General features: G+C 51.3%; 11 protein-coding genes across 28 annotated transcripts; 7 read left to right on the plus strand and 4 right to left on the minus strand.

The window, feature by feature from the left end:
- Nucleotides 1–112: 112 nt before the first annotated feature.
- Nucleotides 113–2,029, plus strand: PPTG_00812 (hypothetical protein; the record flags this gene model as incomplete). The annotated part of the gene is made up of 1 exon (XM_008892346.1): nucleotides 113–2,029. The coding sequence occupies one exon, from the start codon at nucleotides 113–115 to the stop codon at nucleotides 2,027–2,029; it is 1,917 nt and encodes a 638-aa protein (XP_008890594.1).
- A 281-nt stretch (nucleotides 2,030–2,310) lies between these two features.
- Nucleotides 2,311–2,783, plus strand: PPTG_00813 (hypothetical protein; the record flags this gene model as incomplete). Its single annotated transcript, XM_008892347.1, has 2 exons — nucleotides 2,311–2,362; nucleotides 2,437–2,783. The coding sequence occupies 2 exons, from the start codon at nucleotides 2,311–2,313 to the stop codon at nucleotides 2,781–2,783; spliced, it is 399 nt and encodes a 132-aa protein (XP_008890595.1).
- PPTG_00814 (hypothetical protein) lies at nucleotides 2,365–3,671 on the minus strand. Its single transcript, XM_008892348.1, has 4 exons — nucleotides 3,578–3,671; nucleotides 3,413–3,501; nucleotides 3,226–3,341; nucleotides 2,365–3,153 (listed from the first exon to the last, which is right to left on the minus strand). The coding sequence occupies exons 1-4, from the start codon at nucleotides 3,644–3,646 to the stop codon at nucleotides 2,939–2,941; spliced, it is 489 nt and encodes a 162-aa protein (XP_008890596.1). The 5' UTR covers nucleotides 3,647–3,671; the 3' UTR covers nucleotides 2,365–2,938.
- A 97-nt stretch (nucleotides 3,672–3,768) lies between these two features.
- PPTG_00815 (hypothetical protein) lies at nucleotides 3,769–5,323 on the plus strand. The gene has a single exon (XM_008892349.1). The coding sequence runs from the start codon at nucleotides 3,794–3,796 to the stop codon at nucleotides 5,189–5,191; it is 1,398 nt and encodes a 465-aa protein (XP_008890597.1). The 5' UTR covers nucleotides 3,769–3,793; the 3' UTR covers nucleotides 5,192–5,323.
- PPTG_00816 (hypothetical protein) lies at nucleotides 5,185–7,252 on the minus strand. 8 transcript variants are annotated; one of them, XM_008892357.1, is made up of 8 exons: nucleotides 7,057–7,252; nucleotides 6,656–6,961; nucleotides 6,420–6,590; nucleotides 6,112–6,347; nucleotides 5,916–6,048; nucleotides 5,770–5,847; nucleotides 5,656–5,703; nucleotides 5,185–5,585 (listed from the first exon to the last, which is right to left on the minus strand). In XM_008892357.1, the coding sequence occupies exons 1-8, from the start codon at nucleotides 7,189–7,191 to the stop codon at nucleotides 5,508–5,510; spliced, it is 1,185 nt and encodes a 394-aa protein (XP_008890605.1). In that variant the 5' UTR covers nucleotides 7,192–7,252; the 3' UTR covers nucleotides 5,185–5,507. The 8 variants fall into 8 exon arrangements, with proteins under 8 accessions (XP_008890605.1, XP_008890602.1, XP_008890598.1 ...); XM_008892354.1 differs by having other exon boundaries at nucleotides 5,185–5,703; XM_008892350.1 differs by having other exon boundaries at nucleotides 5,770–6,048.
- On the minus strand, nucleotides 7,226–8,896 carry PPTG_00817. 2 transcript variants are annotated; one of them, XM_008892358.1, is made up of 9 exons: nucleotides 8,750–8,896; nucleotides 8,558–8,623; nucleotides 8,410–8,478; nucleotides 8,250–8,305; nucleotides 8,001–8,159; nucleotides 7,831–7,917; nucleotides 7,705–7,744; nucleotides 7,526–7,636; nucleotides 7,226–7,469 (listed from the first exon to the last, which is right to left on the minus strand). In XM_008892358.1, the coding sequence occupies exons 1-9, from the start codon at nucleotides 8,754–8,756 to the stop codon at nucleotides 7,342–7,344; spliced, it is 723 nt and encodes a 240-aa protein (XP_008890606.1). In that variant the 5' UTR covers nucleotides 8,757–8,896; the 3' UTR covers nucleotides 7,226–7,341. The 2 variants fall into 2 exon arrangements, with proteins under 2 accessions (XP_008890606.1, XP_008890607.1); XM_008892359.1 differs by having other exon boundaries at nucleotides 7,226–7,636.
- Nucleotides 8,524–11,472, plus strand: PPTG_00818 (hypothetical protein). 10 transcript variants are annotated; one of them, XM_008892360.1, is made up of 14 exons: nucleotides 8,524–8,774; nucleotides 8,857–8,959; nucleotides 9,060–9,137; nucleotides 9,221–9,471; nucleotides 9,550–9,628; nucleotides 9,693–9,781; nucleotides 9,841–9,961; nucleotides 10,021–10,153; nucleotides 10,229–10,333; nucleotides 10,394–10,581; nucleotides 10,655–10,734; nucleotides 10,802–10,868; nucleotides 10,937–11,066; nucleotides 11,153–11,472. In XM_008892360.1, the coding sequence occupies exons 2-14, from the start codon at nucleotides 8,864–8,866 to the stop codon at nucleotides 11,176–11,178; spliced, it is 1,443 nt and encodes a 480-aa protein (XP_008890608.1). In that variant the 5' UTR covers nucleotides 8,524–8,774; nucleotides 8,857–8,863; the 3' UTR covers nucleotides 11,179–11,472. The 10 variants fall into 10 exon arrangements, with proteins under 10 accessions (XP_008890608.1, XP_008890613.1, XP_008890614.1 ...); XM_008892365.1 differs by having other exon boundaries at nucleotides 8,857–9,137; XM_008892366.1 differs by having other exon boundaries at nucleotides 10,802–11,066.
- Nucleotides 11,473–11,545: 73 nt separating this feature from the next.
- Nucleotides 11,546–13,482, plus strand: PPTG_00819 (hypothetical protein). The gene is made up of 3 exons (XM_008892370.1): nucleotides 11,546–11,663; nucleotides 11,756–11,902; nucleotides 11,988–13,482. The coding sequence occupies exons 1-3, from the start codon at nucleotides 11,627–11,629 to the stop codon at nucleotides 13,250–13,252; spliced, it is 1,449 nt and encodes a 482-aa protein (XP_008890618.1). The 5' UTR covers nucleotides 11,546–11,626; the 3' UTR covers nucleotides 13,253–13,482.
- Nucleotides 13,483–13,729: 247 nt separating this feature from the next.
- PPTG_00820 (hypothetical protein) lies at nucleotides 13,730–15,467 on the plus strand. Its single transcript, XM_008892371.1, has one exon. It carries the CDS (start codon nucleotides 13,779–13,781, stop codon nucleotides 15,309–15,311), a length of 1,533 nt encoding a protein of 510 aa, XP_008890619.1. The 5' UTR covers nucleotides 13,730–13,778; the 3' UTR covers nucleotides 15,312–15,467.
- Nucleotides 15,468–15,907: 440 nt separating this feature from the next.
- Nucleotides 15,908–17,608, plus strand: PPTG_00821 (hypothetical protein). The gene has a single exon (XM_008892372.1). The coding sequence runs from the start codon at nucleotides 16,001–16,003 to the stop codon at nucleotides 17,318–17,320; it is 1,320 nt and encodes a 439-aa protein (XP_008890620.1). The 5' UTR covers nucleotides 15,908–16,000; the 3' UTR covers nucleotides 17,321–17,608.
- Nucleotides 17,609–18,302: 694 nt separating this feature from the next.
- PPTG_00822 (hypothetical protein) lies at nucleotides 18,303–21,365 on the minus strand (the record flags this gene model as incomplete). The annotated part of the gene is made up of 7 exons (XM_008892373.1): nucleotides 18,303–18,414; nucleotides 18,444–19,778; nucleotides 19,853–20,076; nucleotides 20,137–20,679; nucleotides 20,740–20,928; nucleotides 20,993–21,131; nucleotides 21,205–21,365. The coding sequence occupies 7 exons, from the start codon at nucleotides 21,363–21,365 to the stop codon at nucleotides 18,303–18,305; spliced, it is 2,703 nt and encodes a 900-aa protein (XP_008890621.1).
- Between the last annotated feature and the right edge of the window lie 83 nt (nucleotides 21,366–21,448).

Consider the following 21,448-nt stretch of genomic DNA (forward strand, 5'->3'; position numbering starts at 1 on the left):
ATATCGAGATCCACCATTACTGTGACCCCTCTTTGTACAAAATCCAAAATTCTCTTGAATAAAGGGTCGTCCCTCTCTCTGTGGACTGTTTGGCCGAACGCCCCTGCTTCCAATGCCCTCCACAGCTTCTGGGTCTTCACTTGTGACTCGCACTCGAGCGGACCATGCGTCGTCCCGTGCAGCTCCGGGGCGCCCGTTCCGCGTGGGCAGCGACGGGTTGCCGCTGCTGCCGTGCCACGACGCTCCCGTGAGCGTCATGCCCGCCTCCTCGCCCCCACCGGCCGTCACGCTATTCGGCAACGTCGACACGAAACAAAACGTCCGCACGCAGCTTTTAGCACGCTACAGCAGCTCGAAGCAGCTCGACCAGGTCAGCGAGATGACGCTACGCATCGACACAGAGCTCGAGCTGCTGCGCCGTAGCTGCTTTGCCCAGCGCAATGCGCAGTGGGCGAACATCACGCCAGACCAATTTGAGTACAAGCCGACGCCTATCGACTCGTGGACGCCCCAACCAGCAAACGACAAGCTGCTACTACGTAAGATGAGAATGGAGGGAACGTTAGACGGTAGCGGGAGGGAATTCTACCCTCCCGTTAAGACACATGACCAGGAGATGCTGGAGTTCGTACGGGATCGACCCTGGCCGCCCCAAGAGTTCGCGTTGAAACCCGTGGCGAAACCTTCTAGAGGCCGGGGAGGCAAGCGCAAAGCTGCGCCGATGGCGGCGGTACTGGACCCCGTGCCATTGCTAGCAAAGACTTGTCGGGAGTGCAAGACGCAGTCAACACCGCTGTGGCGCACACAGACAAGAACAGTGAAGGTGAAGAAACAGGTGCTGAAGAATACTGCAGGAAATGATGCGACGAACTTGGCCAATGCGTTTGTGGCGCAGAGTATGGCCAAGATCGACCCGCAGAGGACTGAACTGAAAGTGGTGGAAGAGAAGATCGAGGTGGATCTGTGCTTGAAGTGCTATCTGAAGCTGGAAAGAGCGGATCTGTTTGATAAGAAGCGTAAGGAGAAGAAAAAACAGGAACGACGGAAGAAAGATCAGGCCGCTGCGGCGGCACTGCAGGAGAAGAAGCGGTTGAAGCACCAGATCCATCTTCTGAAGAAGCACAAGAAGCAGGAGATGCTGGCGGCGCAACAAGCTGCTGGTGAACAAATGACGGAGCAAGTGCAGGAGGAGGCTGCAGCCCCTGCTGCGGTGATTCTTAAGTTTACGAGAGAGGAGATTGAAGCTGCTACAGCCTCGTCGAAGGAGAGGAAGAAGGACCGTAAGCACAGTCGCAAGGACAAGAAGAAGAAGAAGAAGAAACATCGTCGTCAACGTGAATATCACGAAGAATCAGAAAGCGACTGCCCAACTCCGATCCCTTCGCCCGCGCAGATGAATGGGTACATTTATGCCGATCGAGCCCCAGAACCGTACGCCCCGCCCCAAGTTTCATCGTTTGAGGCCGAGCAGGCACATGAGGAACCAATGGCGGTTAATACGGAACCGGAGGCAGTAAATAGCGGTCTCCACGAGGACGAAAAGGAGGTATTTACACCTGCAAGGTCCTCATCTCGGAAGAGAAAGAGCGTCCAATATACCGAGCCGGCCGTTGAAGTGGAATCCCCCGCATCTGCTTCGAAGAAGCGTAAAACATCTTCATCCCGGTCTTCTAGGTCAAAGCGGACGACTACAAGTGCGTCGCCTGCTCCTGCTGTGGTCGCTGTCCCTTCAACCCCATCTGTCAAGAAGCGTTCTCGAACCAAGAAGGAACTCGCACGTGAGCGTGAGCTGCGTGCGCTGGGTCAGTATTGTCCGGTGTGCAACGAAGTCTACGAGGACGACGATCAAAACACGTTCGTGTGCTGCGACTCGTGCGAGCTCTGGGTGCACGGAGCCTGCGACCCGAGTCTTACCCCGTACGTCGGACTGTTGAGTATGGTGAGAGTTCTGTACGATACTGATGTTTTGCTTTTTTTGGTTTTGTGTGTCCAGAGCGATAATTGCGTCCATGGCCAACACAGAAGATAAGTACATATGCCCGCTGTGTGCTGGACGGTGAGCGCTCAGTGATGAACACAATGAAGATAGAAACTAAGGAAGACGAGCGCGACGCCCAGCCAGGTGGCTCAAGGCGTATTATAGACTACGAAGCCTCTGCTCGTTGTTTCAGTTGTTGAGTTTGATGATCCTGGGAATCGCACACACCAGCCTGGATAAATGGTGTTTCGTCCATAAATGTTGTGTACAGAACGTAAGACGCGTGCCTGACAAGTTTCGCTACCACCACACAGCGAAGTCATTGACGCAAGATGTTCGCTCTTCGTGGCATCCGTCGCTTCTCCACGGCGGCGCCGCGCAAGGGTACGATACTGCAGTGTGAAACTCCGTTGCTGTTGCCTACTTGACTATCATACACTGCTGCTATTGCTGGTTAGAATACCCCACGTCCTTCATCTCGCACCTGCGCACGCAGAAGCTTAACGTGTTTAACATCGGCATTGCGTTCCTGACGCTGTCACTTTCGTCGCAGATGGTGTCGTACAAGCAGCGATTCGAGACTGCAGTAAGCGAAAAGGAGAAACTCAACGAGAAGGTGGAGGTGTTGGAGAAGCTCGTACTGGATCTGGGCGGCAAGCTGCCGGATGAGGAGGCGCTGGCCAAGGCAAAGGAGGCCGCTCAGGAGGCAGAGGCCAAGGCACTGCGCGACCGCGAGGAGGAGGCTAAGGCCCTGGCGGCCCTGACTGCAGACGAGAAGAAGAGCAAGAAGAGCAAGCTTATTTAGGCCAGAGAGAGGCACGATGCAGCGGACATAGAGGATAGCCGATTGCAGTGCCGTAACCAGCCGCAGGCACTTAAAAATCGACCGGTGATTCACGTGCAGAACTCAACTACTGTGATTGCAAAGCGCGGTCAGCCAATACACTCTCGTTCGTTCTGTTACTTCTTGATGGTGGACTGCAGCGAGCGTCTGGATGAGATGCTGTCCATGCGGTTCATCTCGTTCACGGCCGTCAGCACCTCGTTGATGTTGGTCTCCAGTACCATGCCACCCATGACGATCTCATCCAGCGCGTAGTGAACCTTGTCACTATGGAAAATCAGGTCCAACTCGCATACATTCTCGAAGATCTTGTCCAGCGTCTCTACAAACACTATAAGCGAAACCCACCCCGTTAAAGCCATAAACCTCACCACTGTAACAGTATCCTAACAACCATACGCACCTTGAATCAAGTCCAAGATCCCAAGATCGCTCTCTTGCTTGTCCACCGCGAAGACGAAGTAAAGCGTCGCGTAATGCCGATAGATGAGTTTCACACCGTCTCCCCAATACCGCACTCTGTGCGCCCAAGCTTAGAGTCAGTACATATACAACAGTCAAAAGATAGTATCTGCAGCGGGACTACGTACGTTCCCTCGAGGAAGTTGCAAAGCGTGTCAGGACGCTTGGACACTTGCGTGTAAATATCTCTGATCACGGCCTGCTGCTCGGCATCGGGCTGAAAAGATCGATGCGGCAATTTAGCAACCAGAGAGGAAACATCATATTTACTGTAAAGCTGCCTGTGAGCGTACCACGTGCTCGTAGAACTTGACGATGCGCGGCTTGCCGTGGTTGTTCACGATGAGGATCCCCTTGATCATCTCTTCTGTGTCAAGCTAAACTGTGTGCATGAAGTGTGGCACGTAGGGTATGCTTTCTCCAAAGGACCTCTTACATTGCATACTTTCTTCGATTGGTCGAAAAACATCCGTTAAAAGTTCAAAAATAGATCAGAGCTCATTGCGAACATGGCAGGACGTAGCATCAATAGCTCCACTGCAACCGGCGACGCCGCTACACGTCGCTCATCTTCATCTCATCGGACTGGCAACGATGCCGTACGAGGTCAGCATCGAAGTCAAGCTGGTAGACGAGCAGCAGACAGCTCCGAGGATATGGAGCGCGAGGAAGATGACGATGTGGAAGATTCTGATGAAGAAGAAGAAACGCAGATCCCCATTGAGGATCAGATGATGGAAATGACGCAGGAACTTCCAGCCTCAGAGCGAGATATGAGTCCTCCGCCCGTGCAGAGACGCTCTCCGCCTACGTCGCCGCCGCCGATGACTGAGGCATCGGCAGGCTCACCGACTGGCCTTCCAACCGCCAGCTTATCACCTTTTGCAGACGTCGAATCGACGACACCGCAGTCCAATGAGGACGAAGACTCAAGATCTGAGACGTCATCGGAGGTGAGTCTAGGATCGGGTCGACCTGGAAGACGTCGAGGAGCCAGAAAACGCGTGTCGACGGCCTGCTCGGACCACCGGAATCTGTCTGAGAGGATGATGAAGGCGGTGGCTTGCGAAGGAGACGGAGAAGAGAGCTTTGGCGAGTCGATGACAGGCGCAGACGTCGTTTTGTGTGTCAGACGTAACGAGAACCGACGAGAGGCTAACGGCAATGGGAATTCTACTAGTAATGGAAGCAAACCGGGAGGCGTTCGACGGTTCCACGCCCACAGATTCATTCTTGCAGCGAGCTCACCGCCGTTCCGTGCGATGTTGACTGGAAACATGCGCGAGTCGTCGCGACGGGATGTGGAGCTGCATGATATTGAGCCTAATATTGTCGAGAAGATGCTGCTTTTCATGTACACTGGAGACGTGGTGCTGGATCTGGAAAGTGTACTTGGACTGCTGATCTCTGCGGAGATGTATGAACTGATAGCTCTGCGAGAAATGTGCAAAGGCTTTGTGCTAAAGTATGCACACGAAGTGTTTTGCGACCCGCAGATCGTCCAGCTACCGGAGAAGATACTGCTTGAGCTAATTCCTCAGGACGATCTGCAGATCCGAGAGCTGGCACTAATGGAAGCTCTCGTCATGTGGGGCGAGTCTCGCGTGGCCAACGCTGACAAACCTTTGGGAGAGTTGCTGGCGGAAATGATGGAGTTTATACGCTTTCCTACGATGAGTGTCAGCGATCTCTATGGCAAAGTACGTCCGTTAGTGAATGATGGAGTCATTCGCGAACATCTCCTTACTGAAGCTCTTTTCAACCACCTGAAGTGGGGGTCGCAAACTGGCATCGCATCGAAACGTGCAAAGCCACGTGCACTTACAGCTTCGCTGCGCAAGCGTAAGCGAGTTTCGTTTACCCAACACGTGACGTTCGAAACGACACCGCAAGGAAATGGAGCTTGAAGTATAAGCTGAGCCTGCAAGGAAAATGATGTCCAGCGAAGGAGCAAAATTGTCGAGTTATAATTATTAGGCCGTAGCGTTTACAACGAAGCTTAACGCGAAATCCCCCCCCCCCCCACTATTCTCTTGCATGCAGCTTCTTGGCATGTGTCATGCCGTGAGCTTTACGCTCGTCATGTCCTCGATGTCACCGGTCTTGTCAACTTGGTTGCGCTAATTGCTGGTGTCTTGTGTTACTATGGGAGAATGATGACTCCATTGTTCGTAGTCGAGCGGCTCTTCATGTGCCTTCGTGAACCAAATGTCCCTTTTCCTCTCAATCGTATTCGTTCATGCTCATGCTGGCCTCGGTGGAGTATTCACCTTGCAGCACGTCCAAGAAAGAGCTCGAGATCTGACGACAACAAAAACACCAGATGATTAAGTAGGATTCCTACACCTTACGCACAGCATATCACGCTTACATTGAAAGCTCTCGCAGTCGCAAAAAAACGGTCGACGTCGCTGTCGGACTAGTGCAGCAAACGCGTTAGTTGGCTGGTATGATTACATCCAGACACAATTTCAACTCGCTTTACCTTGTGTCGATGGAACCAGTTAACTTTCGATAAGTAGGCGAAGATGTCTTCAGGTGTTGGCTTGCGTAGGAGTGGAGTCTACACGGGTTGAGTGAAATTGTTTCTCTTAGAAACCGAATCAAGTGGTTGCATAAGGCGTACAGTACCTCAATTATGCTGAAGACAGCCAAGCACGTTTGGAAAAACACTTTCCATCCAAACTCAAAAAACAAATCCAGGAACGCAATAACATAACGATGGGGAAACAGTCGGCATTCTGTGAACAAGGTCAGGATCCAGCTGGGATATGAAAAAGCTCGTTAGCGCGGCAGTGAATATCCACAAAATATACGACAAACTCACCAAGATGCGTAGGTTGAAGGGTGGATATCCCGATCTGACAGGTGGGCATGCAAACGCGGTAGATGCAGTCGTAGCGCTTCATCAAGCTGGAAGTAGCGCAGGTTCACATCTTTCATGTCGGGACGATAGACATCGTCCAGTCTGTACTTTTCTGATAGAGCCAGGAACAGACGAAACGCCATCTCGCTGTTCATCTTGGACTCTTGCACAAGCACCGCCGCCACAGACGTCATTCCCTGGGCACAAAAGAAAGGTGATAATTAGTACGATCCAAGTCGCAATACATCTGTACATTTTTGCAAATGAACCTGGCAGTATCCAATCTGAGGCTTGAGCATCAGGAACACACTCAGCAGCTGATGTGTGTTGGATTTCCAGGCATTCAAGTCGGATGTCGAATACTGTGACTTGGTTAGAAAATTCGACCGCTTGGAGTTGGCAATACGAATTTGTAGCTGCTGAAATGTGCGATCAACATCCTGCACAGCAGCATAATCACTAAGTCTCCTTGTTCTTGCTGTAGCTCTTCAACTACGCCGCCTACCCTGTCGAGAGTTCGTTTCTGCTCCAACTGCGCTCCCTGTAATCGGCGCTGCTTGGATAGATGATGCACGAGCCACTGATAGTCGTCTGCCGTGAGGTCTGTGGGCACCACGAATGACTGCCGCTTGCGCACTAGGAAGAGCCACTTCTCGCCGCGACAGCCGAACGGCAGCATCTTAAAGCGCCAAAGTAACTGTCGGAAGGAGAAGGCGGGCTGGGCACCGCGCACTTGCGGCTGGCAGCTCTTACACAGCACGTGCGGCTCACTACCACATGAGCAGAATTGACAGACCTGTGCGTGGCAGAACTGTAGCCATATTTAGTCACAACGTTATAAATAAAAATCGATTAGAGAAAAGAAATAGCTTGTCAAGACAAAGAAACGGCCGAAAGGACACGAACGCTGCATGGTTTGGCCGGACGGAAGCGGTGGCAGGCGACCTGGCAGCATTGGCAGAATGGCGATGTCTCCATTGCATGTGCGTCTGGCGGGCCAGTGCAAGCAGCGGTGGATGCGGATACGAGCGGCATCGCCATGTCCTTCTTGGCAGTCGATATCTTATTCAATTGTGGCCAATACAAAACCCAAGGTAGTTTTAGACGTTCATTTTTTTCTGTCCACACCTATCATGGAGAATATGAACTCTATTGAAGCATTAAGATACTTCAAGTTGCCTGGTGTTCACTCTACTTCTGGTCGTCATTGCCCTCCATGGCCTCACCATCGTGTTCTGCGGCGTCCTCACCCTCGGCTTCAGCCTCAGCTTCCACTGCACCATCCTCCGTGACCAGACCCTTGTTCCACAGCTGACGACCTGCAAGATATCAGGAGTTTAGATAAGAGCTCGCAGCACGCTATGTTTCCGCGTACCTGTGAGTTTCGCAGAGGCCTCGTCCTTAATGGAGGCTTTCTTCTTGGGCGCCATCTCGGCGTCAAACTTAGCTTTCCAGGCGGCGAATGTCTCGACGGTCACGGGCGTACCTGCAAAGCGCGAGACAGTTAGTAAGTTGCAAGTCATTCCTATCGTAAAAAGTAACTGCATTCCTTACCGTGGAATTCACGTCGGCTCTCCTCAGCTTCTGCGTTGGCCTATATTTTAACATAGTCGTAAAAATCAGCACGTTAATGATTTGCGAACTTTTGGCTTCATATCCGCTTTCACTTCTGCAACCCACCTGCTCTAATTTGTCCGCTTCCACCTTCTCCTCTTTCTTCTTCTTCAACTCCATACGACGCAGCATCTCCTGGTGCTCCGATCCGTCCTGCCCACCGATAAACATAAGATTTATTTCACATCAGTACCTCGGTCGTATTGCATCCAACACCAGCAATCCGCAAAACGTACGTTTCCTTCGCGGTTGTTTTCCACTAAATATTCACGCACTGCCTCCGACAGCGTGTACATCATAGCCATACCCATATTCTCCTCGATCTGCTGGGCCAGCAGCTCCTTGATCTCCTTCACTTGCCTGTCCGCTAAACCTTTCTTCACGATAACCTCAATCTGTGTAATGCAAAACGTGCAGCAATCATCATAACACTAATGGGTTTTCGAGCTCGTCAATGAATCCTGCATCTTTCATCGTTCACAAACCTTCGGCTCCAGGTCAGGGTACGTCTCCGGGATTTCTGCCTTAAGGATCAACGCCACTACATTAAAAATAAAACGATACCGGCATCAAAACCACATAGTAATCGCCAAACAATTCCACCTAATAGTACCACAACGCCAACACAATGACCGCGCAACGCACCGAAGTTGTTCTCGCCGTCCTGGTTGGGTACCACGTGTACCTGGTAGGTAAGCGGCTCGTCGGACAGCTCTACCACATGATTAACAATTGACCGCAATTAGTACACTACATAATCCACGTTAAACTGCAGCAAAAATCCGGCACACACTGGTAAAGTCGTCCATATAGATGGCCTCGAGGGCCTCCACCTCCATGGCCTGCTCCTCCTTGTAATCTGCCAATCAAACGACAGCGAAATCGATATCAGTCTCTCGCCCCTTCCTCAGCTTTATCTTCTGCATGCAAAAACTACGCGTCGAGGCGCTGCGCAGCTCCGGACATTACATTTATCCATTCGTACCAGTCATCTTGAGCCTTGTACGATGGTAAGCAAGAGTGTCCCCTTCCAGGTGATGATTGGCCAAATATCCGATTTATCTCACTTTCATTGGGCATAATTGGTATCAGAACCACGATGGACGAGGACTACAAGCTCGCCAAGGAGGCCTTCGTCTCCGGCCTCCAGGGCACCAGCGCGCGGGAAGTTTTTCTCGTTTTTGCCATCGCACCGGTGCGCAGTAGTTTGCAGCTGGTTACCCGTGGAACAGAGCTACACTACAAAGAATTCACGTTGGGAAATACTAAAACATGGCGTTGTGGCATCGTATCAGGGGAGTCTATGGCTTTATTCGGAGCTTATGCTGCTGCTGGAGGTCGTGGGGATGCGGCAATTGGGTGCCAGTAACTTGGTGAGTGTTAAACCGTAGTGGTGGGGCTTACTGTTGGTTTGTTATGCTTATTGACGAAGTGTTTAACGTGACTGACGTGGCAGAACTTGGTGGCGACGATCTTGGTGGAGTTCGTCGTTACGGTGGTGCCTACGATGATCGGTTTTAGTTACGCTGAGTATGCAGTCCCGCTGCTTGCGGTGGTGTATTCGTTGGCGACGATGTTTAGTGCGTTGTCCCGATTCCATGCCAAGGAATTTATTCGCAAGCACTGCAGGAAGGAGAAGATGAACCAATTGCTCGAGAAGGAGCTGCCATTCCTGACAAATTTCCGCGCACAGATTATGGTCTCTACGTGAGTTTGCTGGAGTATGGCAGCAATGTGATTGGTTTCGTTTCGCTCAACGCTTTTGTGGGGTTCTCGCCGATGCAGGTGCTTCGCGATTTTGGCAGTTGACTTCACGGTTTTTCCTCGGCGCTTCGCCAAGACAGAAAACTATGGTTTCAGTGTGGTAAGCACGTTCTTTTTCAACGACAAGATCACTATCAACTAATTGGATACCTGCCATGCCGTAGATGGACATCGGAGTAGGTGCATTTATCGTGTCATCGGCAATTGTGTCAGCTCCTGCTCGATTAGCCCGTCCTAAGGGTAACACAAAGAGGTACACTGTAAACTACAGTAGGTAGAAGATAACATTGCTAACTTTTTTTGTCGGTGTAGATCTCACGCTGAGTATCCCCATAGTTTCGTGAAGAAGTGCTATACTTTCCTTCGGCCTATTGCGCTTGTACTGGTGTTCGGAGTTGCAAGGTTTCTGACAGTGAAAGGTGTCAACTATCAGGTATGGATGACTGTTCACTGCCATTAAACCTGTCGATTGACCTCACGTGTGGTGATTAGGAACACGTGACTGAGTATGGAGTTCACTGGAACTTCTACTTTACCCTTGCAGGGGTGTATCTTGTGTATTCCTTCCTTCGCGTCTTCGGTAAATGGGCTTCAAGTCCCGTTGTGGCGATTTTGATTGCTTTCGGTACGTATGCCGCTCATAAATGCCAACGTCGAGTAAAGGCTGACTGATAGCAATGCTGCAATTTGGATTTGGTAGTTTACCAGGTGTATCTATCGCATTATGGCGGTGAAGAGTACATCCTTGACGCCCCTCGGGACAATTTGATGAGCCAGAACCGCGAAGGAATCCTTAGTCTAGCGGGTAAGTTACTGTGCGCGTCTTCAAGTTGCCGAACTTGCTGACATTGGGTGTGCTGTCTAGGTTACACCTCGCTCTACATGCTTTCGGTTTACGCTGGCCAGTGCATTTTCGGCTACATGGATTCCAACGTTTCAAAACTTCACCGTAACATGAGGTGGCTTACGATCGCGCTCTTTGTCATCGGGGGACTGGTTTGGGTCTCAACGTTCCTCTCGGTGCGCCTTGTTGCACGTCCGTCCCGTCGAATGGTAAGTGCTCCCTCCTCTGTCGTCCTGATTGATCTCAATATCTTACTCCTCTACCTGCGGTTCTGTTCTTCAGTTGAACTTGTCGTACTTGCTGTGGGTCATGGCCGAGTCTCTCACGTTGCTCGCTCTCTACAGCGGGATTCAAACTGTCTGGTACGTCGTCCGTCCTCTACTGACCAAATGATTGAAGTAACTGACACACATTACGCCGATTTGACAGTATGCTTCCGAGGGCACCGTTGCTATTCCAGGGCATTAATCACAACCAGCTCTTCGTCTTCATTGCGGTAAGCTGCCTGTTTGTTGTTTAAAGTGTCGATAATTCAACGATAACAATGTGGATACTGTATTCCAGGCCAATCTCATGACAGGAGCCGTAAATCTGAGCATGCACACGATCAATACCAGCCCAGCTGTAGCCTCCGGCGTACTGCTAGTGTACATGTTGGCGGTCTGCGTGCTTTCGTCGGTGCTGCAGCAAGCAGGTATCCGTATCAAACTGTAGCCATGTGACCAACAACGTCAAGAAAATAACATAAAACAATATGTTCCGCCGCCGGGTCTATGTAAGATCGTTGGAGCTGCACCACCAAGTAATGACAGCAATTCCTTGTTTCGCAGCGAAGCCTTCCCACAAGAGCGCAACAATAGTAGTCCCATGTCATCTTACCTGAGCGTGGCAGCGATGCCGCTAAGACAGGAGATGCCGGCCAGTATTGGCTACAAAGAGGCGTTACCAAGCCGAGGGCCACACATTTCGAGAGCGATCTTCCAGCAGTGCCACACCAATTGTACATCAACGTATAACATTTCATACCCTGCCAAGATCGTAGTAAGTCATCTTTGATTAAGCCAGAAGTTAGCCTCTATATATCGATAACTCGTTCAAACTATTCAGAGTCGGTTGCTGGTACTGCACTGACAAATGGCCGCTCCACCACCAACGCATGACATCACACTTCGATTCGCGCCCACGCCCGGAAGGACCATCGGAACCTCCGCTGCACCTGCATCATAGCCACTCACTGACGAACTAGAAGCTGTCATGGCCCCCATCGAGACCGAGAAGTCCATCGCCAACGGTGTGTGAAGCTCTCCCTTTGCTCTCGGTCCTCTTGATGTACCACACGAATCACTATGACTGATGCTTTGTCCAATTCTTTCTTCTTCTCAGAGGGCCTACACCAGCGCAAGCCTGCTGTTGCTGCCGCCGCTGCTGCTGACAAGGCTGCTGCCACATACACGTGGCAGGACGTGGCCAAGCACAACACTGCCAAAAGCGCTTGGGTTATCATCCGTGGCATCGTCTACGATGTGACCGGTACGTCCACACTGATTCATTGGTCTGCAGGAGGCTTAGAAAGGGTTATAAATCACTGACAAGCACTTCTATTGTGTACCACCAGAATGGGCGGACCGCCACCCCGGAGGTCGCGAGCTCGTACTGCTGCACGCCGGTCGCGAGTGTACCGATACGTTCGACTCGTACCACCCGTTCTCGAACCGCGCTGACAAGATCCTGGCCAAATACGCCATCGGCAAGCTCGTTGGAGGCTCCGAGTTCCCCACCTACAAGCCTGATACGGGTTTTTACAGGGAATGCTGTGACCGCGTTAACCAGTACTTCAAGGACAACAACCTGGACCCGCGTAGCCCGTACTCGGGTCTGTGGCGTATGCTTATCGTCGCGATCCTTGGTGCTGTGTCCTACGTGGGCATGAACCAGATGCTGTCGGACAACATCTACGCTCACTACGCTTGGGGCGCCCTCTTCGGTGTGTGCCAGGCTCTACCGCTGCTGCACGTGATGCACGATGCCTCGCACGCCGCCATTACGAGCAGCCCTACAGGCTGGAGACTCATCGGACGTCTTGCTATGGACTGGGTGGCCGGCGCTAACATGTTATCGTGGCTCAACCAGCACGTTGTAGGCCACCATATCTACACGAACGTCGCTGGAGCCGACCCTGACCTTCCCGTGGACTTTAAGAGCGACGTGCGTCGCATTGTCTATCGCCAAGTACTGCTTCCGATCTACAAGTTCCAGCACATCTACTTGCCGCCGCTCTACGGTGTGCTGGGCCTCAAGTTCCGTGTCCAGGACATCTTTGAGACGTTTATCTCACTCACCAACGGGCCGCTGCGTGTGAACCCACACTCGGTTGGTGACTGGGTCGAGATGATCATCTCCAAGGCCTTTTGGGCGTTCTACCGCATCTACATCCCGCTGGTTGTGCTGCAAGTTGATTCTGCTCGCTTCTGGGGTGTCTTCTTCCTGGCTGAGTTCGTGACGGGCTGGTACCTGGCCTTCAACTTCCAGGTCAGTCACGTTTCCACGGCTTGCGACTACCCGGGCGGTGATGAAGAGGTCTCGGCTATTGAGGACGAGTGGGCTATCTCTCAGATCAAGTCGTCGGTGGACTACTCGCACGGCTCGTTCCTCACGGCGTTCCTCACGGGTGCACTCAACTATCAGGTGACCCACCACCTCTTCCCCGGTGTCTCGCAGTACCATTACCCTGCTATCGCCCCGATCATTATTGAGGTGTGCAAGAAGTACAAGATTAAGTACACGGTCCTCCCCACGTTCTCGGATGCACTGGCTGGCCACTTTGAACATCTCGTTGTCATGGGCAAGATGGGCAAGCGTGTGAGCGTCCACATGGGCTAAGTCTTTAGCTGGTGGTCAACCTACCGAGGAAAATCCTGGGCCCAATCTGCTGTTGAGCCATTTGGCTCTAGTTGCTGGTAAACGTTGGTGTCGAGCTGGAAGGGTAAGATGCCAGGAGCTGTTGCATTGAGGTCAGTCACAGTAATCCATGCTTTCAGTTTGATCGAGTGTTCTTTGCTATTGCTCTCAGTTGAAGCTAAAGATCTCGACCAGATTGGTTTACTGCACTGCAGACTCTGCAGTGACTGCAGTAGGGTATTGTTGCCAGCGAATGACTGTGTGTGTTGCAGGCTGCGACGCGACAGACCAGAACTCGGCAACAACACCAGCCGACTCAACTCGGAACCAGATGCTTGAGTCATCTATGATAACCATTATCAGGCTTCGATTGTTGCTGTCCGAAGTTTGGAGTCCGACCATTGGCATTGCTCGTGCGGCAACAAGTGTTAGCACGTGCTCTCATCAACGCTCGTGGCATTGACTCAACGTCACGAGTGGGAGCCGTTGTTTTGGCAATCGCGTTGCTATGAAAGTCGAGGCAATTGACAATCTGCAGCACAAGTTTTGTCGCCGTATGGGGCCGATCCCGATCAGCCTTTCCGTGCTCCACAAGTCGTGGGCGCCCAGCTTTGATTTCGTTCCTGATCCCTGTCCTTGCCCGGCAAGCCAGGCCGATCCACCGATAGCCTCTCGTAAACCGCGTTGCCGTTCCGTCCCCACGACATGGAAAGCAGTTGCCGTCACCCTTTCACTGGAGTTGGCAGTCTCCGATTCTCCAAGTCGAGGTCATTGTGCCTTCAAGACAGAAAACAACATGGTCTTCGTAGTCTCATCAAAAATACTCTTCTTGCCTCTCCTGTTGCTCTCAGTCGCTCGACATTTCGCGGACGCACACACATGGCTAGACTGTATTGATACAGATCGATCGAAATTGTACGACCAGAGCGCGTCGTACATTTTTGGTGGTGCAGGTGGAAATGGATTTTGCGATGGCTACGGAGCAGGTTACCCCGGACGTGGTGACAGTAGCATCGGCACTGAATATACTCATAAGATGCTGAAAAACGAGGTCGAGGCGGGTACCCCCGTTTGCCAGGAAGTAGGCCCCAACACTTACTCGGATTGGCGTAAGCGACTTTCCGTTGCAGCGGGACAGACAGCGTATTTTGCCTATTTGCCGAATGGACATATCGTCAAGGACAAGAAGGGCGTTGGAACCCAGCACGGCGTCTATTGGACAGGTCAGGTCGGCACTTCGCTCACATCGACACACGACATGACACAGGAACACTTGGTTGACGGTAAAACAATGGATTATGATGACGGCAAATGCGGCGAGACGGTCGATTACGATGGTGCCCCTAGTGGTCGTGCAGGTGACGGCAAACCGTGTATTGGCTCCTTTACGATTCCGGCGGGCACGGCACCGGGAATCTACAAAATGGTGTGGTATTGGACGTTCTGGCTGGACAACCAAGGCGCGTATAAGGACCAGAACATGGCTAAGGGATACTTTGGTGCGGCGTACTCAACTTGTTTCGAAGTCGAAGTGACCGGTGGCAGCGGCGGTAAGACGACTCAGAAGGCAGCTCCAGCTCCAGCTCCAGCTTCGGTGACCAAAGGTGGACTTCCGGCTCCTGCACCAGCACCGGCACCAGCGCCCGCACCAGCTCCAGCTCCAGCGCCTGCACCCGCACCAGCACCAGCTCCAGCTCCAGCGCCTGCACCTGCACCAGCTCCAGCGCCTGCACCCGCACCAGCACCAGCACCCGCACCAGCACCAGCCCCAGCTCCCGCACCAACTGAAGCTCAAATTGGGGGAGAAGCAGCGCCGATGCCAGCAGCTCCTTCATGCACACGGACGGTATCGGAGGGAGACGCAGCAGTCGGTATCAATATCGCCACCGATGCGAGCTGTAGCTCTGGCGGCTTGGGGTGCATTGACAACATTTGCCGATATTGCAGAGTCACGAACACTGATAAGTCCGCACCATTTGTAGAGTGCGCTTCAATTGCAGCCGCGGCTAAACCAGGAACAGTCGCCCCAGCTTGGACGTAACTGGACATGGCGCAGGCCAGTTGAAGGCCACGGTATCCGCGTTCGTCATGTGGCCCGTGGTATTCCGCCGGCCGCCCCACATGTGCTAGAAGTGATGCGTATAGATAGATGGCTTACCAGACCAGATACAATACATGTACCAGTCCCTGACGTGTGCAACAGCTTTTGCTGTGTTCATTCAATTATTTCGTGGTTGAAATTCTACCATTGCAGACACAGACTCAAATACCACAGGTAGACACGTGCCTTGGTGGCTTGAAGGGCATGCTTGTTCATGTTATTCATACAGCAAAGGCGAAATGTGATCCGCTATGGGAGTGTCCGATCCGAAGCCATGTATGCAGTGCAAAGCAGCTTTCGTCTGCAACAGAGCCAAATGGAGACCTATTCTCAAGTACCAGATGTCGCGACTTTGGTTTGAGCACCTGAGTTTGCCTAATGTCAAGGCCAATCCGGATCAGCTTGTCCCGCAATTGGGCAGTTCACAGTCATTTGACCAGGATTGCAGAGGGAGAAATTCCCAGCTTTTCTTCTGCTCCCCAGCTTTTCTCTGTGCCGTTCCTACAAACCAGACCAGTCCACTCTCAAAAAATGTAGGTGGAGAAGGTCTTTCATCGGCACTCTTTAAATTCTCGAGTCGTGGTTGTATCTCGCTACGCGGCGACACAGGCACTAGCTAGACGGAAGCGATGATCTCCGTTGTAGCGTCAACGACGGCCTTGGTGCCATTGCTACTCTCAATGATGTCGCGCGATACTGAAGCGCACACTTGGATTGACTGCATCGACACAGATAGATCCAAAATTTATGATAAGAGTGCGTCCTACATTTTCGGCGGTGCCGGCGGCAACGGGTTCTGTGAGGGCTACGGCGCAGGTTACCCAGGTCGCGGTGACATCAACATTGGTACTGGATACACTTACAAGATGCTGAAGAACGAGGTCGAGGCTGGAACGCCCGTGTGCCAGAACGTTGGCGCCAACACGTACTCGGACTGGCGGAAGCGAATTTCGGTGGCTCCGGGTCAAACGGCATATTTCGCGTATCTGCCGAACGGCCATATCGTCAAGGACAAGAAGGGTGTCGGCACACAACACGGTGTCTATTGGACAGGTCAGGTTGGCACATCACTCACGTCTACGCTTGATATGAAGCCTGAAAACTTGCTGGACGGACACACCATGAACTACGACGATGGAAACTGTGGCGAGACGGTCGACTACAATGGTGCCCCTAGTGGTCGTGCGGGCGATGGCAAGCCCTGCGTCGGTTCGTTTGTGGTGCCGGCAGAAACTGCCCCGGGCGTCTACAACATGGTCTGGTATTGGACGTTTTGGCTCGACGATCAGGCAGCATACATCGATCAGACGCAGGCCAAGGGATACTTCGGTGCAGCATACTCAACCTGTTTCGAGGTGGAGGTAACGTCAGGTGGAGCCTCAGGCGCTCCCGTTGCCCAAACTAATGCTGCTCCAGCGACACCGCTTCCGACTCCAGCACCGACTCCAGCACCGACTCCGGCACCGACGCCCGCTCCTACTCCAGCACCGACACCCGCTCCTACACCGACGCCGGCACCGACACCAGCCCCGGCGGCTAAGACAGGACCTCAAATTGTTGGCGCTACAGCTCCGCAGATGACGACAGTGGCAGAAACGCATGATTCAGGTGTGGGAACAGTTGCTCCTGGGCCAATTGATAGCAGTGACGGTGAAGATGTTCCGCCCTCAAAGTACGACACGGACGAGGTTGCCACTGTTCACCCGCCCTATGACAGCTCTGCAAGCTCGAACAGCACTTCGGCCTCTGGATCTGATGCCGACGAGGTCGGTCAGGTCGATCAAGAAGAGCCTTCCGCCCCATCAACCCCTGCATCGCAATCGCGATCAGGATCAAATTCTGTGGGAGGAACGTCTGCGACTACGATGGAGAACACGGCCAACTCCGCTAATACCATCGAGCGGTGGGTCGTCTTGGGATTCGCATTGCTTTTCGGAGCGTTACTATGATCCTCTCCTTGTCCGAGCACCATTCAAATGCAGTTTGTTTGTTCAGGGCCCCTGACTTGCCTGGTATCGCTCCTGCTGTGCTGTGAAGGCTGGACCAAAGAACTGGCCACCTTCATGGTTTCCAGCTGGTGATCCTTCAGAGCGAAGTAAAGGCCGGGAATGCCTGGACACAGAAGAGTGCATTCATCACGGAGCCTTCTAGCTTCGCATTTCAATAGATTCGCCATTTTAGCCAACAGAATGTAAAACTAGCGTTGGGGTTATTAAATTACAACTTCTGTCTCCATGGGGTGTCAGCGTGCCGTTGCCTAAGCACCGCTTATCCGTTCATCGGGTCGTATGATACGACTCGTATCATACAGCAGAACAGTAGTATTGTTTCTGCAATAATTACAGTGCTTTTATTCGTCTGAATCAAAAATGTTTGTAACCTTTAACAGATAGGTACATGTAGCAGTTAATTTTTTTTGGCAGATATTGTTTTCCCAATAATGGGCCAAAATACCAATTATTGATCAGCTCTGTATCGCCATCACCATCCATATTAAGTATGGAACATTTAAAGCGAAATGTAATAGAATATTATTATTTTGCAACCTCTTGTAGAATTAAATTAAACAGTTTATTTGGGCTAGAGACACGACTTTGTTAAGCAATGATGCTAACTTAACATTCGCTTGAAGTTATTGTTTATCGTCTCAACCCTCGAATCGTATTGATGTGCGTTTTGCCTGTATAGCGTTTGGTAATAGTGTTTCCAGAAAATACTCGAGAATTGAGCATTGGCGCTGTGTGTGGCCTGTTTGTTTGAGAGCGTTTTTGCGGTGCTGAGGATCGTCGAATTGCAGCTTCGAGAGTTTGAAATCGAAGATCTTGCTGCTGCTTGATCTGCTGGCGTCGGTCGGTGACCACATTACCAAGACCATGGCTTCTTCGCGTACTGGCTTCACTACTGCTAGTAACGCGTGCTCTCCTGTTGGCATTAATGCTGGCGTTGGTAAGAGCCGGAGCTCTCTTGCTGATTGATGAGCTTCGAGAACGGAGCTCGAAGCGCCTCGTACTGCCGTAAGGAGCGGATCGTGGACGTGAAGACGCTATGGATGGGCGAATATTATATCGGAACCCTAGCTGACGGAGTTTTCCCATCATGGCATCGACGGCTTCAGGCGTAGTAGTCTTCAATTCTCCTTCAGATTCTTCAGTTTCAGGTACAATCGGCAGGATGACGCGAAGAATTTCCGTGGCATTGCCACTAACGTCGAAATCGGCGCCAATCGCAAGACCCCGAAGATTAATACCACCATTTAACACATTTTCATCCTCGCAAACACGCTGTACACGTTGATTTCTGAGCAAACCTCCCCTGATCAATTCGATCCCGCGATGTGTTATGCGTTTGTTGCCAGCGAGACTCACAATCTGAACATTAACATGGGATTTCTCCACGAAATCAGCCACGTATTGAGCTCCAAGATCCGAGAGGTTATTTGAGTCGAAGTTGATCTCACGGAATCTCACACCACTCACCGAAATCTTTAGTAAAAGCTGACCCACTTCATCATCGCTCAGATCGCTTTCAGAAAGCAACAGACGGTCATCAGAAGTCCTATAGTTCTCGTTGTGTGTGTTGGTGATGAGCATATCACTGGACATTGGTTGCGTTACGAAAGTCATTTGACGATGATCGTTTTCCAGCTGCTTGTCGGCGTACACATCCACGATTTTCAGGAGGAATTGTCGAGTCCTATAAGAATCCTTCTTTGTCATAGCCCCCTGATCGATGTTGTTATTATCACTATGAGCGTTTTTCAGTCGGTGCTGGAGCTCTACGACCTCGCGCCGTAACATTTGGATCGACGCTTGCTGCGCTGCAGCCTCTGAAGCGGATCGATGTGCCAGTTCGCGAAGTTTATTCATATACTCGGCTAGTTTACCGATGACAAGGGTCTTGAACTTCTTCCTTGCAGCGCTGCATTGGATCACTTCTAGGAACGCATTGGTCTTACTTCGACTCAAGTATGACGCACCACTGGTATCGTTCGAACTGGCGATAAGCGTGACAAGTTGATCAGCTTGATTTTCACTGCCTTCTTCGCGTTGGTTGTCCTTAGGTTTCAAGGCACTGCACGTGACTCGGAATGGAGAAAACTTCTTTGCCTTTGCTCTGGTTGTAGGCTCAGGGTATCCACTTAGAACTTTTGCCCCGGTTTGATCAGCGAGCAATTCAAGTGGATACGGGGCTTCTAGCAAATACTTGTCCCGCGCTAAGTGGAGATACATAGCACCGCTCAATCCGGTTTCATTGTTGACGGTGCCTGTGTCTTTCATCTCTAGAGCCTTGTGCAAAATGTCGTTGGATTCGACTGCGGCAGCCAGCTGGTCCTGCATCGCGTCTAACCTGCGCAACAAGAAGGGGAATGCCTGCATGAGGATGTCTAAACTGCGGCCTTTTTGATCACTTAATAATATTTAAACACACAGAAATGTTAGACGTTAGAACGTTAGTCCGAAAGAGTTATCTTTCATTCTCACCGAGCTTCTTCCGTCGCACGTAATTTATCAGTCAACGATGTAATTCTCGTGGTCAATTTGGCCACTTGACTAGCCATCGTCTGGCCATTTCTGGTTGTAAGAGATATCCTTCCAGAACCAGACCGCTTTTGGGAACTAAGGAGCTGGTTACAGGTCTGCATGAGCTCTGCGTTTGCTCGGTTCATATGCAGCAGTTCTCCCTCCAATTGGCGGATCCGGCGAAGCTGCATCAGCATAACACATCAGTGTTCAACTTCGCCCCGAAAAAAATACCCTGTACGTACCGAATCTTGACTGCCGCCGGCCTTCAGACTCGCCTCAAGTTTGGCTTCCATTGTCCTTATGGCGGCGTTAGTTTGAATTACTTGGTCATGTGCATTGCGTAGTTCCTGCTCCAATTCTTCTTGTCGATCGAGAGCTAGTTGAGCTTCTTGCTGAGTTGCACTCGTAATCTTCTGAAGTTGCTTGAGCTTTTGATTTTTGTTCTCACACTTTTGCTCCAGCTCACGACAGGTGCGCTCCCATTGTTGAATCTTGCCTTCGTACTCAGTAATCAGCTGTACGTGTGCGTCGGTGGTTGATACTTTGTCTTGCAGAACGAGTATCTCCTTTTGCAGCGTCTCAATTGTTTTCTGAGCTGCCTCGTAGCTAGCGGTAAGTGTTTTATGGGAGTTGGACAGCTCTGAATGCTTTGCTTCCACACTGTCGAGTACTTGATTGAGCAGTGTCACCTGCTCTGTTAGCTTCCTGTGTTCACCTTGCAACTCTGTATGCGCTCGACGAAGTTCCTCCTGACTCTGGAGCTCCTTTTCCAATAGTTGTGACATCTAAACGCTCATTAAATTGTTAGCACAGAAGAAATCAAACGTAGATTCTCCGTTTCGGACCTTTTGATTCTTGGTCACAAGCTCCGCGATACGAAGTTCTTTCTCTTTGCGCTCTGTGAGATGATATCCATTGCCAATCTCTTGGTCTAGTCGTCGAAATGAGGCTTCCAACTCGAGTTTTTCGTCGCGGGCGTGCGCCACCTCACGCTTCCACTGTGCAATTTCTTGCTGAAGTCGCTCATTTTCGAGCTAGGAGTAACAATATGCATCAGCAAATGATATTCGGTATATGTGAGGAGCAGCTATACTTTACCTGCAAATGTCTTCTGGATTCTTCTTCTTCCTCTGCATTATTGGTGCTCCGATTTCTGCCACGTCTTTTACTGAGTCTGCGTCGAGTTGAAGTCTTTGCCACCATGTGGGGCTTTCGCGGGGATATTCTTGACACTTCCCTGCAATGTAGTTGTCGGTAGGTATTGAAAAATGAGGATTGTATTCAAGCCTTGAGCTTCCACTCAATCGAACCTTGGGACTGTAGCGGCAGGTTCACCCTCAACGAGAAGATGCTTGTCTCGGTTCCAGTGCGGACCATGTTTATTCGCCTCGCGAAGAGCTTCTTCCTCTAGAAGATCTAAGCTTGAGACCAGATTGTTCTGGTTCCCCCATGGGTATTCCACTGTGTCCATGGCTTATCTTCCGCAGCAGCGAACCGAAGAAAGAGCACAACAACTTGTCATTTTTGACCCCTTTAACGCTAGACGCCGCACTA

Source organism: Phytophthora parasitica (genome assembly GCF_000247585.1).
Source record: "Phytophthora parasitica INRA-310 unplaced genomic scaffold supercont2.1, whole genome shotgun sequence".
NCBI lineage: Eukaryota > Oomycota > Peronosporomycetes > Peronosporales > Peronosporaceae > Phytophthora > Phytophthora nicotianae.

Excerpts from the sequence above, each read along its gene's own strand:
- PPTG_00818 (XM_008892360.1), top strand. The coding sequence starts at position 8,864 with ATGGACGAGGACTACAAGCTCGCCAAGGAGGCCTTCGTCTCCGGCCTC. Across the intron at positions 9,138-9,220 it reads AATTGGGTGCCAGTAACTTG|AACTTGGTGGCGACGATCTT; the intron begins GTGAGTGTTAAA and ends CTGACGTGGCAG. Across the intron at positions 9,629-9,692 it reads AAAACTATGGTTTCAGTGTG|ATGGACATCGGAGTAGGTGC; the intron begins GTAAGCACGTTC and ends GCCATGCCGTAG.
- PPTG_00815 (XM_008892349.1), top strand. The coding sequence starts at position 3,794 with ATGGCAGGACGTAGCATCAATAGCTCCACTGCAACCGGCGACGCCGCT.
- PPTG_00820 (XM_008892371.1), top strand. The coding sequence starts at position 13,779 with ATGAAAGTCGAGGCAATTGACAATCTGCAGCACAAGTTTTGTCGCCGT.
- PPTG_00817 (XM_008892358.1), bottom strand. Across the intron at positions 8,160-8,249 it reads ACCCTGACCTGGAGCCGAAG|ATTGAGGTTATCGTGAAGAA; the intron begins GTTTGTGAACGA and ends TGCATTACACAG. Across the intron at positions 7,470-7,525 it reads GGCCTCTGCGAAACTCACAG|GTCGTCAGCTGTGGAACAAG; the intron begins GTACGCGGAAAC and ends GATATCTTGCAG.
- PPTG_00816 (XM_008892350.1), bottom strand. The coding sequence starts at position 7,191 with ATGGCGATGCCGCTCGTATCCGCATCCACCGCTGCTTGCACTGGCCCG. Across the intron at positions 6,591-6,655 it reads AGAAACGAACTCTCGACAGG|GATGTTGATCGCACATTTCA; the intron begins GTAGGCGGCGTA and ends GCTGCTGTGCAG. Across the intron at positions 5,704-5,769 it reads ACTGGTTCCATCGACACAAG|TCCGACAGCGACGTCGACCG; the intron begins GTAAAGCGAGTT and ends TTGCTGCACTAG.
- PPTG_00821 (XM_008892372.1), top strand. The coding sequence starts at position 16,001 with ATGATCTCCGTTGTAGCGTCAACGACGGCCTTGGTGCCATTGCTACTC.
- PPTG_00819 (XM_008892370.1), top strand. The coding sequence starts at position 11,627 with ATGGCCCCCATCGAGACCGAGAAGTCCATCGCCAACG. Across the intron at positions 11,664-11,755 it reads CGAGAAGTCCATCGCCAACG|AGGGCCTACACCAGCGCAAG; the intron begins GTGTGTGAAGCT and ends TCTTCTTCTCAG. Across the intron at positions 11,903-11,987 it reads CATCGTCTACGATGTGACCG|AATGGGCGGACCGCCACCCC; the intron begins GTACGTCCACAC and ends GTGTACCACCAG.
- PPTG_00814 (XM_008892348.1), bottom strand. The coding sequence starts at position 3,646 with ATGATCAAGGGGATCCTCATCGTGAACAACCACGGCAAGCCGCGCATC. Across the intron at positions 3,502-3,577 it reads TCAAGTTCTACGAGCACGTG|CCCGATGCCGAGCAGCAGGC; the intron begins GTACGCTCACAG and ends CGATCTTTTCAG. Across the intron at positions 3,154-3,225 it reads GATCTTGGACTTGATTCAAG|TGTTTGTAGAGACGCTGGAC; the intron begins GTGCGTATGGTT and ends TTTCGCTTATAG.